The sequence below is a fragment of the Heterocephalus glaber genome, unplaced genomic scaffold, assembly GCF_053883595.1.
Source record: "Heterocephalus glaber isolate CG9 unplaced genomic scaffold, H.glaber_assembly_v1.0 deba00000768, whole genome shotgun sequence".
Classification (NCBI taxonomy): domain Eukaryota; kingdom Metazoa; phylum Chordata; class Mammalia; order Rodentia; family Bathyergidae; genus Heterocephalus; species Heterocephalus glaber.
In genome coordinates, this window is record NW_028258162.1 from 5,639,029 (window position 1) to 5,658,541 (window position 19,513).

Sequence of the window (19,513 nt, forward strand, 5' to 3'; positions counted from 1 at the left end):
TCCTCTTTCCTCAGATACTTGAAGCATTTGCCTTCTGGTCTTTGGATGAGGGCCCTTCAGAGAGAGGTCGGGGTTGGGTGAGGAAGCTGACAGAGTACTGAAGCCTGGCCAACCTAAAGACTGCTTCCTCCAGAGCAGGGCTGTTGGCTAAACTTTCTAATGGAACATGTCTGTAGGCCTGCATGCAGAGCCCTGGATCTGAGCTGGCCACTGTGAGCCCCACGCTTGTCCTTTGTTTCTGATTGACCCCAGTTGATCTAGTTCTGGTGATAGCTCCAGCACTTTCCAAGGGGCAAGATGGGATGGTCTTTCAGTGAAGTGTCCCAGAATGGTGGGGAAGTCTTCCAAGTGTTAGAAACCATGGGCCTCAGGTGAATCCTCTGTGTGGCATTTTGCTGACGTGGGCTAGAGGCAACGTAGTCAAAGAGAAACTGTCCCTCTCACCCTTCAAATGTGGCCTTTCTCTGTTCTGCAGGGGAAGAATGTGTCTCAGCCTCACTCCCAAGTTCCGAGCTATTCATAAAGGTATTCTTTGTAGATAGTTGTTAGTTGGACTTCTGTGAAGGGAAATGAAAATGCACAGCTGCCGTTCTACCATCTCGCTAACGTTGCTCCTGCACTTCCTTTTCTCTTTTATTGGTATTTATTTATTTTAATACCAGATCCACTTTATGACATGAAAAGATAGGCTAATTTCTCATCTTGGAATTGCTCCAATTTATTTGATATACAAAGGTTTTCCTTTGCTTTATTTTTACTTAACAATGCATACAGTAGAATTATTTTTGCTGCTGCCATTTAGGTCCAAATCAACCAGAATATTATGAAATATACTGTTAATACAGAGTGGAGATATATTCCATGCACTGGATTGGCCCTGGTGGCATGTTAATAGTTACTTAGAATTCTAGAACATATTCTTAGATAATGACTTTTGTACACCTGAAATTGGTATTACATTAGCTGTTAATTTGCTATGATTCAAAAGGGAGCCTAGTTTACTATTATTCACCTTTAGAGCCTAATTTACTGAGATTCCAAAGGGAAAAGTATATTCAGTTAATCTGACATTTTTCTCCCCTACCACATATTATGCTTAAGAATATTTCCATTCATTCCAGAGTTCTGTTCATATGGAATATTCTGTTATTATATGGAGTAGGAATCTGTTTTTATATTTACGATTTGATGAGCTATATCATGAAGTTAAGAGGTTATACCTAAATTCTTTTGCATTGTTGAATTTAGGAACAATTCTTTTAAAAATGTATCCACTTTATATAAATATAAATTTATATGTGAAATGTGTCAGTTACCTTAGAAATACATTTTAAAAATCTGTGAGGTGATAACATTTAACTAGATGAGGTTAATGCAAGCAATATTTCTTTAATAGGATGACATAAAGGCAACTACCTTTAAAAGTAATTGGTCCATAAGTACTTGAAGCTAAAGCAGTGGAAAAATTAAATGTGAGATTTCATTGTACTGTACCACTGAATGCAAAATGTTTTATGAACAATTTTTAAAAATTAGAAACCTTATTGACTGTAGCATTAAGTCTTAACCAGTTTACAATATTGGAACAAGCACATGGCTGAACTGGGAGACTCAGTCTCTAGCGCATCAGAATTATACATATAAGAAACTTAGTAAGAAATATATTGAGCTTCTCTGAAGAAAATTTAAAAATATAGATATATGGAAAAAGATTCATGCCTACACTCTTAATCTGGTAATGAAATTCTTCTGTAGTATACATAGATACATTTTCATGGAACCAACTTTTATGTTAATTACATTTTAGTGCAAAATCTAATCAGGACAAGTTTTGGAACCTAATAAAGTGTCTTGAAAGTTCATCTATAAAAATGAGTGGTAATAACTTGAAAGGAGAGAATAAAAAGATTAATGGGAAAGAAGTATTTTCCACTAAAGGGAAAGAAGTTTCTTTAATAGGTTTAGGCAATGTATGATGTGAACTACTTTAACACTATGGAAGTTAATATTTAAAAAAGAAAATGATTGTTAGAAATCTTAGACATATCTGTAATATATTTTATACATAAGGATGTCATTTTAAGTCATTTGAGAAAGCATAATAGATACTAATAGTTTCAGCTGATTTTTAATGCCAAATACTGAAGCCATTTCCATTCAGAATTTCACTTAATCTTCATGAAACACCAAAATAGTAGAAGATATTATTGTTCCCATCATATAGGTTGAGAAAATAAGGCTCAGATTAGGGAAAATAAAATACCAAAGAACACAGAGTATTCAGTTGCAGATTCACAACTAACTCTGATTCTAGAACCTGTGATGATCATCATATAATACTATTATCTACAATGAATAGGTGTGATGAAATGTCATGAAATAAATTTCTTGCCTGTTATACACACCCCAGATTTCTAAAACTAAAATACTAAATGTTAAAAATGAAACCATAATATTTGTTGTGCTTGATAATCAGTTTTGAAAAGTGAGCAAAAGCAATTCCAGGTAACAGAGACATGGCAGGGGGTATCACAATCCCCAACCTGCAGCTATACTACAAAGGTACTGCGATAAAAACAGCATGGTACTGGCAAAGAAACAGACTTGAGGACCAGTGGAACAGATTAGAAGATGTAGAAACAACGCCAGACACACTCAGCCATCTCATCTTCGATAAAGGAGCCAAACACCCTCATTGGAGGAAAGATAGCCTCTTTAATAAATGGTGCTGGAAAAATTGGGCTTCAACTTGCCAAAGATTAAAACTAGACCTATATCTCTCACCATGCACTAAACTAAAATCAAAATGGATTAAAGATCTAAATATTAAAATAGAAACGCTGAACCAGCTGGAACAGAGAGAGGTTAGGTAGAACTCTTGAAGACATTGGTGTAGGAAAAGATTTTATGGACAAAACCTCAGTTGCCCATGAACTAGCACAAACAATCAACAAGTGGGATCTCTTCTTATTAAAAGGCTTCTGCACAGCAAGAGAAACCACCAGCAGTGTGAAGAGACAACCCACAGTGTGGGAAAAAATCTTCACCTGCTCTTCCTCAGACAAAGGTCTACTATCTCGAATCTATAAAGAACTTGCAAAGATCAGACTTCCCAAATTTAAAGACCCAATCCAAAAATGGGCATCTGAAATGAACAGACATTTCTCAGACAAAGAAGTAGAAATAGCAAATAAATATATGAAAAAATGTTCAACATCACTGGTCATTCGAGAGATGCAAATGAAAACAACGCTGAGATTCCACTTCACTCCAGAAAAATTTCCCATTTTGATGTGCAAGAAATTTGCAAAATGTTTGCTGAATATGGATGATTAATAAATAAGATGGGAACATTTTATGTGGAAAATAAAAAGAACTAAAAACAATCAGTTAATTTGAATATTTAAATTAAAAGTTTCAGTGTATCAAAAACATTGCAAATAAAATGAAATAAGAAAAAAATTTTTTTTTTGGTAACAGGGATCAAACTCAGAACCTTGTGCTTGTGAGGCAGGCAGAGCACCATTGAGATAAATCCCTGGCCTCAAGAAAAACATTTAAAATACACATTACAAATAATTCTGTTTTAGGTTAATAAATTTAAAAAATGCATTCTCTCATAGAAATCTGGATAAAAATTCCCAGAAAAGAAACTTGCACATAAAAATACCACATATAATGAAATAATTTCACCATTAATCATAAATCACAATTTAAAAAATGTCAATAATATTTTTAAATGAAATAAAAATAAATAATGACAAAATGTTCACTGTTGGGAAGAGTATGAGAAAATAAACGTTAGTGTATACTATGGGCAGGAACATTATAATGATTACTTTTTGAATAATATTTTTGTGATATGAATAAGGATTTTTAAAATGTTCATATCCTCTGAATAGCCATTTCATTTTTAGGCACTTATTCTAAGGACAATTTAAAAGATTTTATTCAAATATTATTGAATCCTCAAAACATTACTGAATATGGTAGAATTGGAAATCTAATTTTATGATCTTAGGTTAATGTTTAAGTTATGATGCATCTATGATATGCACACCTGTGAAGCCATCTGTCATCTATTTTATGCTGTTTAAAAGTGGAAAAAAATATATATTTTTATAGTAAAATCATGGTTATGATCAATAAATGTACTAAAAATATAGCATGTTATTGCATACAGAATCTTAGATTGAATGCTCTTTTGGGGGCTTACATTTGACTTTTCTTTTTGTATATTTTTTCCTTCTAAAAGAGTATCATTTTTATAGTCAGAATAAAAAGTGTTTAAATTAGGCTAGGGATTTAGCTCATTGGCACCATGCCTGCCTTGCAAGAGTAAGATCCTGAGTTTGATCCCCGGTACTGCAAAAAAAAAAAAAAAAAAAAAAAAAGTTTAAATTATCGAAGAAATTCATTAACTATTGCATTTATTCTAGAAACAAGAATAAGTTAATATTACACATGTAAATAGTGAACATTTCTTCCTGTTGACATCAACTGCTTTTGCTAAAATAACTTTGACCTATTATTTTACTAGCAGATTCTCAATTTCCACACTCTGATCACCCAATCACATCTGTAACAAAAAGAAAAATAAAACCTCTTTTTCATTAGATTTGAGAAAAAAGGGAGAAAGAGGAAAAAGGAATCTTGTCATGTGGCCTACATGTGTAGGTACTGCAAAAAAAAAAAAGTTTAAATTATTGAAGAAATTCATTCTATTTGGGAGCAAGTGCCAGGCATCCTCTGTCCCGAGTGTGTGCTCATGGGTGTCTGCAGCTTCCCTGCTGATGAGCCTCCTGGCCCATGCAGGGGTTGTGGACAGACCTCCTGCCACCGCAATGACAGCAGCCCAAGGCCCTCTTGTGCTGGGGCTTCTCAGCGTGCGTAGCTCATTTGCGCTCAGCACCCTGACACTGGACTAGAAGCTGCTTGGTCAGGACACAGGCAAGCGCAGTTCCTTCTTAATCTGGCTCTTGGATGCCAGGGCTATTTTCCCTTCTTCTCCTAACCCCGCTTTTCCTCCTTCAAGTCTGCTTCCATCTGCAGTGTTCTCTTCAGAACTCCCCTGCCCCGCTTCCTAGGAATGAGGGCTTCTTGCTCTCCCTACGTGTTTTTCCCCAACCCTAATCCTGTGACATTAAGTCCACGTCCTGCATCGCTCAGACCTCTTCCCCTTTAGCTGTTCAGGAACCGATTTCTGGTCAAAATCAAACAGTGTTTCTTCTTGCCTTCCAGTTATAATGGTTCTAACTTTCCTAGCAGCAGCCATCAGAGTGGGGTCATACTGGGAGGTGAAGAAAAAAATAGATATTTATTAGATTTCAAGACTTTTTACCACGGGGATCTTCCCTGAAGATTTTGAGTGTTGAGGCGGGCTCCTGTGATTTACAGGAGGGATGTGGTGCCACTGCTGATGGTTTTGCTCAAAAGAACCAGGACCTTGAAGGAGAAGAGGGAGAAAGGACCAACTGGACCAACAGCTGGCTGGGGAGGTCATTTGATGGGAAAAGTGAGGGTCTATGTGCACCATCTACTCATGGTGCCTCATAGATGTTCTGGCCTTGACACTGAACCTGGAAATTCTTTTGCACATGGCGGCATAACCACAAAGTTCACCGGGAATACATAGTGGAGTGGCTGAACTGGAAACTCACAGCTTGGAAATCTTGCCACTGGTTGCTTTGGAGCCCACACACCACTAGAGCAGGCAGGCCCAGGGCAATCTCTGTTTCTCTTATGCTAGATGACATGTTGTACAAGTCCTCATTCCTGGATCCCAGTTTTTAAAATGACCAGAGAGAGAGGTTGTAGGTTGTAAACCCAAAATATCTAAAACATTCATAGGAAACAGCTAACAGTTTTACTCTTGTCTTTGCCTCTGCATCCTTTGATGTTTTCTATAATTTCATGCAACAATTTAAGCACACTAAATGGGTAGTTCAAAAAAATAGAAAAGTATCTTTCATGTTTGTTTCAATGCACAGAATCATTATTACCATTTTACACAAAGAAGTCTCGTAGATCTTCTGGACTACTGGGGTCTGTGTCATAATCTTAAAACTACTGTCTTGTAGAGTAGTAGTAAAATCTTCAAGCTCTAAGTTTGCAAGCTCAGTTTATCCATGTAAAGGAGACAGGGTCCCAGCCCTGGTGTCAGTAGCTTGAGATATGCAGCTATGTAATGTTGACTCAGGGCAGGAGTTCCTGACAATACTGGGTTTGAAATAGGAGTAAACCTAGGCTTCCAAATAGTGCTTAAAACCTGCTTTTCATGCACTGGACAACTTCAGAGGACATTATAAAATAAATACCCTAAATAAAGTGACCCATTAGTCACTGATGTCAGGATATGTACACAAATCTCTCCCAAGCTGTGTTTCCTTTCAATAACACTTTAGTATTTGAAATTTTATTCATTCATGTATGCTTTATGGTTACCCAAAGAATTTCAGATTTGTTATGCATGCATATACAAACTGCCAGATACTTTTGTTGAGGTGAAGTGGAATAAGAGATGACTATGAGAAAGAAACAGAGCACTGTGATAAGGCAGATAGCGGTGCATTGCTTTACAAAGGCAAAGACAAAACAAAACCTGAGCCCATAGCACTGCACACTTGCAACAATGGATATGATGAAAGACCTCTGAAATACACGTAAGAATGACCAAAGGATGCAAACTCAGGAGGCAGTACATGGGACTTTCCGGTGCCCCAAATAAAGAAGGCTTTGAATAGTTAAAAAAATTTTTCATTTATGTTTATTAGTACATTTTAGTTATACAATATGATGACATTCATTAATGGGAATTTGTACCTTTACATGATATATCTTGGTTCTTATTTTTTCCCATTCCCCTGTCCTTCCTTCATCCCCTCCAGCCCTCCCTATTTACAAAGACTTTGGAAGACTTTGAATATTTTACCAAAGAGTACACCTCTTTGTATGTAAACAAAATGAAATAATGAACACCATGTTGAAATTTTTGATGAGGGAGAGTCTGGCAGTGTTTTAGTGAATAAAAGATAGTCGATGGAAACGACAAATACTCACTTTGACTAGTAGGATGTCTAAAGATTATCATTTATTTTAGTTAAAATAAATGTATTAACAAGGACCTTTATTCTTTTTATACTACCTTTTCTCATTGCTCCAACACTATTTTTCTTGTAAGAGAACTGATTTTAATCCTGCTCCTATACATGAGTTTCAGAGAGACAGAACTTGAACTGAGGCATGGCTTTGTTTGGGGGAAGAAGATATGTGTCTATTAGGTTCTTTATTTTGGAAAAGTCTTCATAAAATACTGTTCATGTCAAATAACACTATTGGAAACTTTCCACTCTTGGCAAATACTGGAGGACTTGGATGCTTGTATACACAGTTGTATCGTATGAATCATTTTCTTGACTGTATTTGGATATCTAGAATTGTCTCGGAGTTAAATGTTTTTGTTCATAATGGGCAGTGGAAATATGAAAGAAAAGATGAACCGTATGTAATGAATGTTATTCTTTTATCTCTTGAGTATGGCTTCATACAAAAGCAGAAGTGCTTCTAGCCTGTGAAAACCTGAAAGCCCCAAACTAAAGTATTCTCTGTACATCCTGAAAATTGGCTGCACAGTGAATCTTTCTGCCAGAGACTAAAACTACTGAAATTTTATTTTGTCCTATCCTGCGGCATAACTTACTGCATTTCCAACAAAAGATGCCTTACAACAAATTGGACAAACTTGATGGGGTCACATAACCTGATGAGATTGTTTTTATTGAAGGCAAAACAAAAAGAAAAAAGGAAAGAAAAAAATGTTAAGAGGGCCAATGTGAAAAAATACCGTCCTTTCTGAGGTACAAACATTTTCCACAATATTTTGAAGAAAACCATTAAAAAAAGCAAAACATTATCTCCATTAGGGCAGGAGTCTTACATAGTTCTATTTCTAGAAGACAAATTGTTACTTAGAGTCAGTTAATACTAAATACACTAAATAATGGCTGGTTAATTGGCTGGCTGAATGACTGGCAAAACCTTCGGCTGCACTACAGTCTTTCACCCCGGAATTGGATGAAACCAAGTGCGGTCAAACCTTGGTACTGAACTGCTTTGAAACTCATTGAACGTGGTACTCCACGTGTTTTAACATGAAGATTTTGTCCTAGTGCTGGTCATTTGTTTCGTATTTCAAGCACAAGCTAGAATTTCCCAGTGTGGATTGTCTGGGAAGTCATTACTGTTTCTACCTGAAACAGTTTGTTTGATACTCTGTTTCTGGTCCTCCTTGTGCCTCCCAGAACCAAGGACAAGTATGAAGACTTTTCCTGTAGTCATTTCCTGTTTTGTAGCTCTTGTATGTAGAGTGACATCACCAAGAAAGATACTCACTTTGTGAGTTCCCCCTTAAAAATAAGAGACACCTAGCAACAGTGCCAGTGGTGGACTGTTTCTTTCACAAGCAAAATGTCTTCTGAAGCCGGTATCTGTGCATACATAGAGCTCCTGCTGTACTTGTCAATCCTTGGACCTTTATGTGTTCCTAAATGTTATGAGTCTGATCTAAAATCCTGCCTCAAGGGTTCGTGTGTCCACAGGTGGGTTTTGGATCATGAGGTTGATATACTCACCAGTAGATTAACCCACTGATCAGCTTCTAGTTGAATATGTTGTCAGGAGTTGGGATGTGATTGGAAGAGGCTGGTCACTGAGGGCGTGACCTGGATGAGTGTGTTCTTTTGTAAAATTTATTTAATGAATGTACTTTAAAAAATTGGTACATGTTTGCAGTACATATTTACATTCTTATATGGACTTGGTACATGTATGTAGCACATCTTCTCTTTTCCATCTCCTTCCCCTCTTTTCTTTCCCTTGATCCCCTTCCCATTTGAGAAATATCTATCTCCATATTTCCTATTATCGGTCTTTTATTTGCTCTTTGTTTATATTTTGGTTTTCTCATATACGAGAAACCATGTACTATTTTAGCTGTGTGTCTGAGTTTTTTCACTTAACATTATGGACTCAAGGTACATCCGTTTTCCTGGAAATGACTCGTTTGTCTTTCTTCGTGGCAGAGTAGTACTCCATTGTGTATAAATATCATATTTTCTTTATCCATTCATCTGCTAATGGATATAAAGGCCACTATGAATTGTACTGCTATAGACATGAGTGTGCGTGTGTTGCTGTAATATATCCTTATCTCTTTTGGAAGGATCCCTAGAAGTAGAATATTTGGGTCAAATGGAATATCTACTCTTAGTTTTGTGAAGAAGCTCTTTACCGATTTCCATAATGGTTGTACTGCTTTACATTCCTGTCAATAATGTAGAAGGGTGTATTTTCATCCCTGGTTGTTCCCTTCTCCCTACTTCTTGGTTGCCATAGAGTGAGCAGCTGTCCTCTGCCAGTTCCTTCCACCATGCTATTTCTGCCTTGGAGCCAGCCGAGTTTGGACCGAACCCACTGAAAACCATAAGCCAAATAAAGTTCTACTTTGAGCTGTGTATGTCAGGTATTTTGTCTCAGTGAGGGAATGTGACTGATACAGAAGTAAACATCACTTCTATATGTGCATGTTGAAACTCTAGCTTTGGTTAGGAATCACAAGAGAAGGCTTACATTCTGTAATGAAAGTTAACAAATTTACAAAAACAAGGACCTTTACTCAGAACTTTTAAATAAATTTTCATTAAAGAAATGTGAATAAAATAGAATATTTTCTACTCTCCAGATTAATTGTCACTTTCCAGTACACTAGTCTTAAAGCACTTGATCAAATTTGGAAGAGAATTCTTATTTTGAGAGGAATGGAAAATGTGTTTAGGAAAAAAAAATACAACAACAGTTGATTTATTCATGAATTAGTTTATTAATGGAAAATTTATCTGTGCAGAAGCTATAACTTTCTATTCAGGGCCTTGAATTCATCCTTATAGAATGTACTGAAAAGTCATATCTTTTGGCAAAGCTGCTACTCTGAAACAGTGAGTTATATATAAATGGCTATGCAACATTAATAGTCCTTGAATGACTACAACTGTAAGATGGAATGAAGGCTACAACTGGTTAATATTTCTGGAGAAATCATCCATGAATCCTAGAGACCTCCATTGAAGATTACCGACAGTGTTAAAATCGGATGTGGTTTGGACATCTTTTTCCCATCGACACAGATATCATCAATGACAGAGTTGTTGTCAATATGATTTCAGTGACTTGACAACAAAGGCCACTGTTTGAGAAGAACACGACTTAGTATTGGTCAGTTCTGATAGCTGTGGAAGTAATAATTCCATTTGCTCTTTTCGGAGTTAGACTTTTTCCTGAAGATCCTAAGGTCAGAAGTAAAATTATCACTCTTGGAAGAAAGCATAGGAGAAAAGCTTCGTGATACCAGACTTAGATTTTTTTTTTTTCATATGACAGCAAACCCCCACAAAACAAAAAATAAATAAACTGGGCTTTATTAAAATAAATATATTTATTCATTAAATATTCAACTAGGGAAGAGACAATACATAGAATGTGAGACAACTTTTAGCAAGTCATGCATTGGATAAGGATGATATTCAAATATAAAAAAAGTACAACTGAACAGCAAAAAACTAAACCAAACAATTTCATTAAAAATGGGCAATGGCCTTAAATAGACATTTCTCCAGAAAAGATATGGAAATGTCCAGTAATCTGATGAAAAGATCATTAGGGAAATACAAATCAAGACCACAATAAGGTACTACTACTTCATATCCATTAGGATGATTATTATAAAAACAACAAACAAAAAAATCTAGAAAATAACATGCATTGGTGAAGATGTGGAGAAACTGGGACACGTTTTGCTGATGCAAATGCAAGTTCTTACACATAGCAAAACAGATGGCAATTCCTTAAAAAATTAGAATTACCATGTGATTCAGCAATTTTATTTACATGTATAAATAAATGGTAGTAGGAAATTTAACAGATATTTGTTCAGGGATGTTCACAGTAGCATTATTCATAACAGCTCAAAGCTAAAAATACCTGTGTCCATGGATATACAACATGTGAGATGTGTGTGTACCTACACATATATACATATAAATACACATACACATATCTTAGCCTCAAAAAGGAACGTAATGTTGATATATGCTACAACGTAGGTCAACCTTGAAGACATGATAGTAAAGTAACCACATCACCCAAGAGCAAGTATTGTTTAAGGGGTGAAATGTTTCATTTGTGTGAGATGAAAAGCATTTGAATATGGATGGTGGTGTTGGTGATATGGGGCAGCAAGTAACCCAAATAAGCAAAAATAATTGTGTTGTCTAAAATCAAAGAATGAATTCTAGAAAGAGTGGAGGTTAAGAGTAGGAAAAATTTATTGAGAGAAACATAGCTTCTGTCTAAGAGATACAGAAGGGGGATCAGAAAATGGGCTGCTCACCAACCCCACTTTTCAAATGTGTTTTATAGGGCCAAGCCAAGAGGTGAGGCAGGTACAAAGTGGGATAAAACTATAAGATCCAATGGAAAATTACAAGGTGGGCATGAGGTGGGACAAAACCATGATCAATAAGATTACAAGTAGAGTCACTTAGTTAATGATTAAATGGAGATCAAATGGGGAAGGTAGTCATGTAGCAAGCCTACATGGAATGAACAAGGAATTTCTGGAAAGGAAATGGACTAGGGAGATTGACGCCTTGTTAGAATATCCATCAGTGTTACTCATCCCAAGGGGAAATAGATGGGTGCGGCACTTTCTCTCCTTTTATAATGCTAATCAGTGACCGTGCCTCAGTTGTTTTTCTATGCCAAGGGCCCAACTTTATCCAACTGCCTTATAATAATTTGTAACTAACTTAGCTATCTGCAGTAATGAATGGTTGAGTAACAATATGAATATAGTAAATATCACAGAATGCTGTACTATATGATGAAAATGGTACATTTTATATTCTGTATATGTTGCCTAGTATAAAAAGCTTAAATTCATTGTTATGGAAGCACTACAACTGTGCCTCATGGAACTTTTAGGAGAAAGAGATGTGTGCATTATTAATTTGGGCCCAGGCAAAACTGAAATAAATGTGCTTTGCTTTCAATATTTTCTTGAATGTTTCAGAGTTTGCTTTCAATGTTTATGCCTCCCATTTCTATTTTTTTTTTCCTAGTTCTCACATCATGTACTGACTTCTAAGCACTTCATGCTGTGATCATTTGTCCAGACTGTAGATTCCCAAGTTCCCTTTGGGTTCTGGATTATCTGAGTTTTCCCCGTTACCAAAGTTAAAACTTTATTCCTTTCCATTTCCTCAGAAGCATGCCCCAAGCAAGTGGTACTTTGGGATATCATTTAATATTTTTCTTTCTCCTGTGTCATGTAAGATTGAATCTGTGAGAGATTTTTCGGTGATTCTTTAACAGGAGAGTCTGGCACTGTAGAAGCCAATGAGGAGATAATTGTGCCTTCCAAGCACACTTCAAAACACAACGTGGAGGCTTCGTCCCTCTTTGACTACAGAGGCTTGACCTTAGGGATCATAAAACTGAAACCAAAATGATGGTTTTTGGCAGTTTGAAAAAACCACAGGAACTCGGACCCTAGTGATAACACCATCTGTATGTCAGTCCATACCAATGGCTCTAGTGGCACTAATCTATATGGAGACGATTTTATCATGGCAAATAGTTTCAGATTTGAATGTGGATATGTGGCATACGAAATTAAAAAGCGAGCCAAGGAAGATTATTCAGATGATTTAGAAAGTGCAGTTCTACAGTGGGGAAAAATGAATGTATAGAAAAATTCCCACTGTATCTTTGGATATTTCAGCAGTTTAAGATTGCTTCTTAAAACAAAGTTAGTTGGAAATGTGTGCTGATTAGATTCATTTTATAACAAAAAGAACCCCTGTTGAGATTATTCGGAGAAAAAATGTTTTATTTAGCTGGTTTTTCAGGTTTTAACACTTCCAGAAATCATCGTCACTGCCCCGTGTATTTTTTTTCCCTGTGTATTAAAGAGAGCAAAGAACATTGCACACAGAGATAAACTAAGTACTTGTGTTGCACAGTAATTTCTTAGTATATATGTTTGTGACCTAATGCAGAGTGTGTATACATTTTATACATGTAACTGTTGAAATATGCTGATAAAATAATTCAGAATATTTTGTGATCAGAGATCCTTATAAAATTACTGGGAATTAAAATAAAACTTGAAAATGATTGTATTCATGTAAATACAGGCATAATCAATCATAACCATTCGAATAACCCACAAAAACCACAGTCACGCACTGCTTAATGACAGGGACACGTTCTTATAAATGCATTATTAGACCATTTCATCATTACATGAGCATCACAAGAGTGTACTTACACAGATCTAGGTATTATAGCCTACTGCATATCTCTATATCCTTCATTAAACTTGGCTGTGTATTACATGACTGTGTGTGTGTGAGACAGACACATAAAAGTGACTGTGTGATGTCATTTTTTTTTGTTGTTCACTCAGATTCCAAGGATAACTAGGGGATATAAAATAATTAGGCTATCCCAGCTACTCTTAAATATTTCAAAGCTTTATGGAACTTGCAAATTAGTATAGTATGATTCCATACTAACCATGGTATGACCGTAGTGTGATTCATACACTAATATAATTCTTTTGCTTTTGGATGGAATGATGTCAACTCTATAAACACTAGTTTCCTTAGGCTGGCTAGAATCTCTGATAGATCTTTAATTGTATACTGATAAAAATGAGACAGAGGATTGGAAATCAGGCCCACCACAGAGCTTTAGGAGCTGCATTTTTACAGTTAAAATAAAATTGACTTCTAAACTTAACACTAATTGTTCTTTTTTGCACAAGTTACTTAATAGCTGTTAGATATTGTCTAATATTCCTCACGTTTAAAATGGAAGGAAATGCTTGCTTCGTGGTGTTATAAGCAATAAATTACTGCTTGTGGAATGCCTAGCACAGAACAAGTTACCTTAATAAATTTTAACAATGGGGATTCTTATTACAGAGTTGGCAAAACCTTGTAAAATAAGAAATTTAAGAATAAAATTAATAAAATAGACCATCAGTAATGAAGCAGGCTTAGTCAGTGTTGTCTAAAAGTGACACTTCCAAATCAGCTTTCAATTTTCATGATCAAAAAAAAATGCGCCAGAGATGATATTTTTGTAAAATAATATTTTGTCAGAAAAGATGATTAAATAAAAATTGCATTTGCATGGCTGGGCTGCTAGGCACCTCTATTAGTTGGCACTTTTACGTCTACTAAGGCTAATTCAGTTAGCCAGCAAAAACCAAACTGGTCTGAAGGCAATCTTCCATAGTTGCCAAGGCCTGGGATTAAGGCAGCGGCTATGTGCAGTTGAGAATGCCTATTTTTAGAATGTGACGTTTGCAGATGTAGGGTGATGGGGTAAAGCATGCCTGGTTAGTGATTGGGAACAACCAGGTGCTCAAATCCTCTGCTTATCCAAAGCTTCTAGTGTCAACTGTATCCAGAAAAAACAAAACAAAATAAAAATGCTTCTGTTGTGAAAAAAGCATCAAGCTTTTCCCCAATGGGGAGATTCAACAGGGAGGTTTTATGCTCCAGTTCAGGGATTTATCCCATGGATGGCTGAGTTTGAGTAGTATCTGTGGTTTGTCTCCCAGACCTAAGATTCTGGTGCGGCAGGATGGCAGGAAGATCAATGTTGAGTTGAAAATGTAACTTTAATAATGCCTTATTTTCCATAGTGCTTACGAGTCGTGAAGTATTTTTTCACACCTAGTGTTGTTAGATCTGCCTAGGGGTTATTTGAGGGAGATCGGATGTTGTTATTCTAAACCTGTAAGTTAAGAGAAGGCCTTGTTGTGGTTGAAGTTTAGTGAAGGCATGCAGTTAATAGGAGTCCATATCCCAATCAGGTCCCCGGTCATCCCGTGTAACATTTTTTGTGTTTGAACAGAGCTTTTTCTGCGTGGAATTTATGAGAATGTTGTATGTAACAAAGCTTTGCAGTAAGAACTTAGAATAGTGGAAAATGATCCTTGTGTTAATCTGTGTTTGTCATTTGTTGCTGACCTTTCTTTTTCTTCTACTGTCTTATTTCTGAAGAAGCCAAAATGAGATGCTGAAAACTAATCCTGTTTTTGTTTTCTCGTTAGGCTCTGGCTATGAAAGGTGTGATTTTGAGGATGGGCTCTGTGGAATGGAACAAGATCAAAGCCTGCAACTGGGCTGGATGAAAAGAAACGGGATGACTGGTCTGTCCCCTCCATTCCATGATCACAATGGGGATGTGTCTGGTAAGTGCTCTGCGGTTATTTCCTTTTCCCTTCTGTTGGGTTTTCATTTATTCATTCCATTTTTTTTTGTTTTGGTCCTAGGTATTTGATTAGGAAAGTAGAATCCTGTCTGATGTTTGCATATTAATAAATACAATATCTACTTTTATGTATTCTTTCATCATTTTTCAAGTATTGCAGATTCTAAAATATCACATCCGATTCCCATAATTGGGTTCCTCAGACCCCAACAGGCCTATCTAGATACCAATTGGCATTTTTCTAGTTCTTTTGACCCTGAAAGCTGTAACATGTAATCATGGTAATGTGACATAGATTAATTAGGCAGTCAGATTTCTTTGCTTTCCTTGGGCTGATTTCAGTTCTGTCTAGGAGCACTTGTTTAATCAGCCTGACTACAAAGTTCTAAGGGGGTCAGGCTTGCATTCCTCTCATTTATTAACTAATGAACTTCAGTCACTCAAAATTTGTACCAAGTGATTGATTTGTATGCGTGAGTGGAACATCAGTCCATGTCTGCCCTTCTCTGGTAAGGTTCCACTCAATATGAAGGAAGGTAATGCTGTGGCATAAAGGCTGGTTAATTTATTAATTAATTTTTTGCTTAAATTCTTTTATTAGTACCTTTTAGGTATAGAGTTCGCTTACATTTATCATTGGATGCTTGTACCTGTACGTGCTGCATGTTGGTTCTTATTTTTTCCCCATTTCCTGTGCTCCCTTCCCTATTTACAAAGACTTTGTTTCCATTTTTTCCTTTTCTGATATTAATTCCATTCCCTTCTTTCCTTTCCCCTTCCCCTCCCATTTCCCCTACCCCTTTGCATGTTTTCTTCCTATTTCAAATTATCAATTATTCATTTTAATCATTTTAATCCTTATTTACACTTTCAGTTTCTCACACTAAGGAAACTATTTGGTATTTACACATGTGTGTTCTATTTATTTCACTTAAGAGTGTGGTCTCTATATGCATCCATTTAGCTATAAATAGCTCTAGTTTCTTGTTTATGGCTGAGTAGTACTCCATTTTATAAAAAAACGACATCTTCTTTATACAGTTTCCAGTTGATGGGCACTTGGGCTGCTTCTAAGCTTTAGCTATTACAAACTGTGCCGCTATGAACATGGGTGCACATGTATCACTGTGGTATGATTCTTTTAATTCTTTTGGGAAGATACCTAGTAGGGGAATAGCTGGGTCAAATGGGACCTCTGGTCCTAGTTCTTCGAGGTATCTCCGTACTGATTTCCACAGTGGTCGCACCAGTCTGCACTCCCACCAACAATAGAAAGGGTTCCTTTCTCCCCACACCCCCGCCAGCATTTGTTATTGGTTGATTTCTTCATAGCAGCCATTCTTTCTGGGGTGAGGTGGAATCTCAGTGTTGTTTCCATCTGTATCTCTGGAATAACCAAGACTGCTTATTTTTAAGAGAGTGATGCTTCCTTGAGATAAATGCAGTGAAATACTGAAATATGGCTATTGTCCTGGGAGTAATGTAAAGCAAGGAAATGATTAGGCACGTGGTATTGATTTGGAAATGTTTACGTGAATATTACACATGTGGAGTAAATCTTGGGTTTGTCACTCTTTGGTTCTAAGTTCTTGCAAAATTTACTTCATTGATTCTTATTTTGCTAAATTTAAGGGGAATAATGATGCTGGTTTATAGGAGTGAGTTGTTTTAAGAGCTACATGACATTGTTGGTGAGGCTTATAGAATATCTGTCACTCAAAAAAGGCTCAGTTCATTGCTGAGTAACTTTACTGTTGTAGTCTTTAACTTGCATACACACAAGATATATTTTATCTTTGATGCAAATATACTTTTGCTCAGAATTTGTAATAATTGTCAGGAATAAGCCAAGTTTATCCCCAAAAGAAACCAGTTTCACAAAGTGGACCACCCACTAACTGCAACCCAGGAAGGTATGTTAGTTAAGTGAGATGATGGTACTGAACTTTGCTCCCGACTGTTAGCCATTGTAGTTTTCTGCAAACTGTTGATTCTGTGCATCTCCTCGCGGTTTCTCCCTTGTGTTCCGGAGAAGTCTTTCCCAGCATGCATTGTTCACCGTACCCTTTTTCATACACAGAATTCCTCCTCTTTTCTCTCTTATGACTTATTCTAGTGCTCTTGCTTGTCTCCGCTGTCCTTGGCATTAGACAACCTCAGAAGCTCTGCCATTGTGCTTCTCTTTCCTTTTGACTTCCTCTCATTTTCCTGTGCTTATGTTTTGGTAAACCAGTCGAGAGAGATTGAATGCAATTTGTATAAAATGAGATATTATGCAGACATGCATCATTTAATCATATTATGTGGGTTGGTTTAAAATCTCTGGAGTTGGACTAGATGGATTCAAATCTTGGTCCTCTCAAACAGATAGTTGTGTGGTCTGTTTCCTCAGCTGTAAAATGGGTTAATAACAATAAAAGGTCCCTGGGGAAAAGAGACAGATTATTGACTGGCATTAGCAATTGAAGGAAGGTGATTTTTAACAGTAGTCTTTTATAAATATAATTTTATAAAAACATTCATCTTTGATAAATAAACTTAAATGCCTGTTATAGATATATCTTTTGCAAATGCTATTAAATTATGGGTATTGTCTAGTAATATATTTCAGGAAATGCTCTGGCTTTAAGTAGTAGCTATTTGGAACTATTTATTGAAAAATGGTCTTAATATCTTGTCTCCATTTCAGAATCCTTATTTCCTAAGTATTAGTAAGTATTTTTGATTAATTTATTTTTGAAATATTTGCTAGTCCTCCAAAATAAGATTTTTCATTATGTAATCAATGCTTGGAGGTTTCTGATCTAAGTTTGAAAATCTATTAGGACATTAAAAAACATCATTCTTGTCAGTACTTGAAATCCAGTAAAGCTCAGGGGCTGAGAGAATAAAGTGTAATATTGATTTTTAAAAGTGTGTAACTTTTTTTTGGTACTGTGGATTGAACTTTGTGGATAGGGGCTTTGCACTGAGCTATATCCATGGCCCTTTTTAAATTTTTAAAATTTCAAGGCAGGGTCTCACTGTCTTTAAATTATGTAAACTGAGCTCAGATTCACAATCCTTCTGCTTCTGTCTCCCTGAATGCTGGGATTGCAGGCATGGGGTACCATGCCTGGTGACTGCATCTGGGTAAAATAATATTGCAACTCAATAATATTGCAAATTCAAATGTGTCTCTTCAGTATGTAGGATAATAGTTTGACTATTTTAAAAAAGGGAATAAGGATATAAGACTTTTAGATATTTCTGGAGTTCAGTTGATGTTAAAGATGATAATATTTCTCAGATATACAGTTCACTTGAAATCTAAAATATATAGGGTATCAAATATCAAAATAATTTGTACAGCTGATATTTCTCTTTATGCCAGGTTGTTATTCAAAATCACTTTCAACTGGAAATATTAGAGCTTTTGATATTCTGATTATTACATTAGACCTAAAATCCACATATCATATTATGAAATATACACACTGTTTAACAGCACTCAGCATGTTAATTTTGTTCTATAGTAATCACATCCCTTATATTTACAACCTATATAGATAATAAATCCTATAAATCAATGCAATTTTTGTTTTAAACAATATTAAAAATAAAATAGCCTTATGTCATACTGATTATTTGAAATAGTCTTCATTCTGTCTAATTATCTGAGTTTGTCTCTGGTATCATTTCTCTTCAGCCTGAAGAATTTCCTTAACTGTATTTTGTCTAGTTCTCTGGTGATAAATTATGCTAGTTTTCCTTCTCCAGACATGTTTTTATTTTGCCTTCATTCTCACAAGATATAGAATATTTGTTCATTTTAGAGCTTTAACAGTATTATTCCACTATCCCCTGCCTCCCTAGTTTCTGATGTGATATCCGTAGTATTAAATTGTTGTTTTGCTGTATGTAATACATCTTTGATGTGGTGAAGATTTGAGCTCTATCTTTGGTTTTCAGCATGTAATTTAAAAATTTATCCTACTTGAGTTACCCAAGCTTCTCAAATCCGAATGAATGTTTTTTGATGTTTTGGGGCAGTATTCTGCCCTCATTTATTTAGATATTATTCCTGCCCTATTCTTGCATTTCTTTGCTTCTTATACTGTGACACATTGTTAGATGAGATACCAGCGTATATTTTGAATTTATTTTCTCTGATTGTAAGATTGGGCAATTT

At 35.9% G+C, this 19,513-nt stretch overlaps 1 protein-coding gene across 8 annotated transcripts in view; it reads left to right on the plus strand.

The window, feature by feature from the left end:
• The window catches only part of Malrd1 (MAM and LDL receptor class A domain containing 1), a 725,534-nt gene that overhangs the window by 70,488 nt on the left and 635,533 nt on the right, over positions 1-19,513 (plus strand). For all 8 annotated transcript variants that reach the window (XR_015449658.1, XM_087207225.1, XM_087207223.1 and 5 more), the window contains exon 2: positions 15,182-15,322. Coding sequence is in view for 7 of the 8 variants with exons in the window: in XM_087207223.1 (XP_087063349.1) it covers positions 15,182-15,322 (141 nt within the window). In the remaining variant the exon portion in view is untranslated. The remainder of the gene's footprint in view (positions 1-15,181; positions 15,323-19,513) is intronic.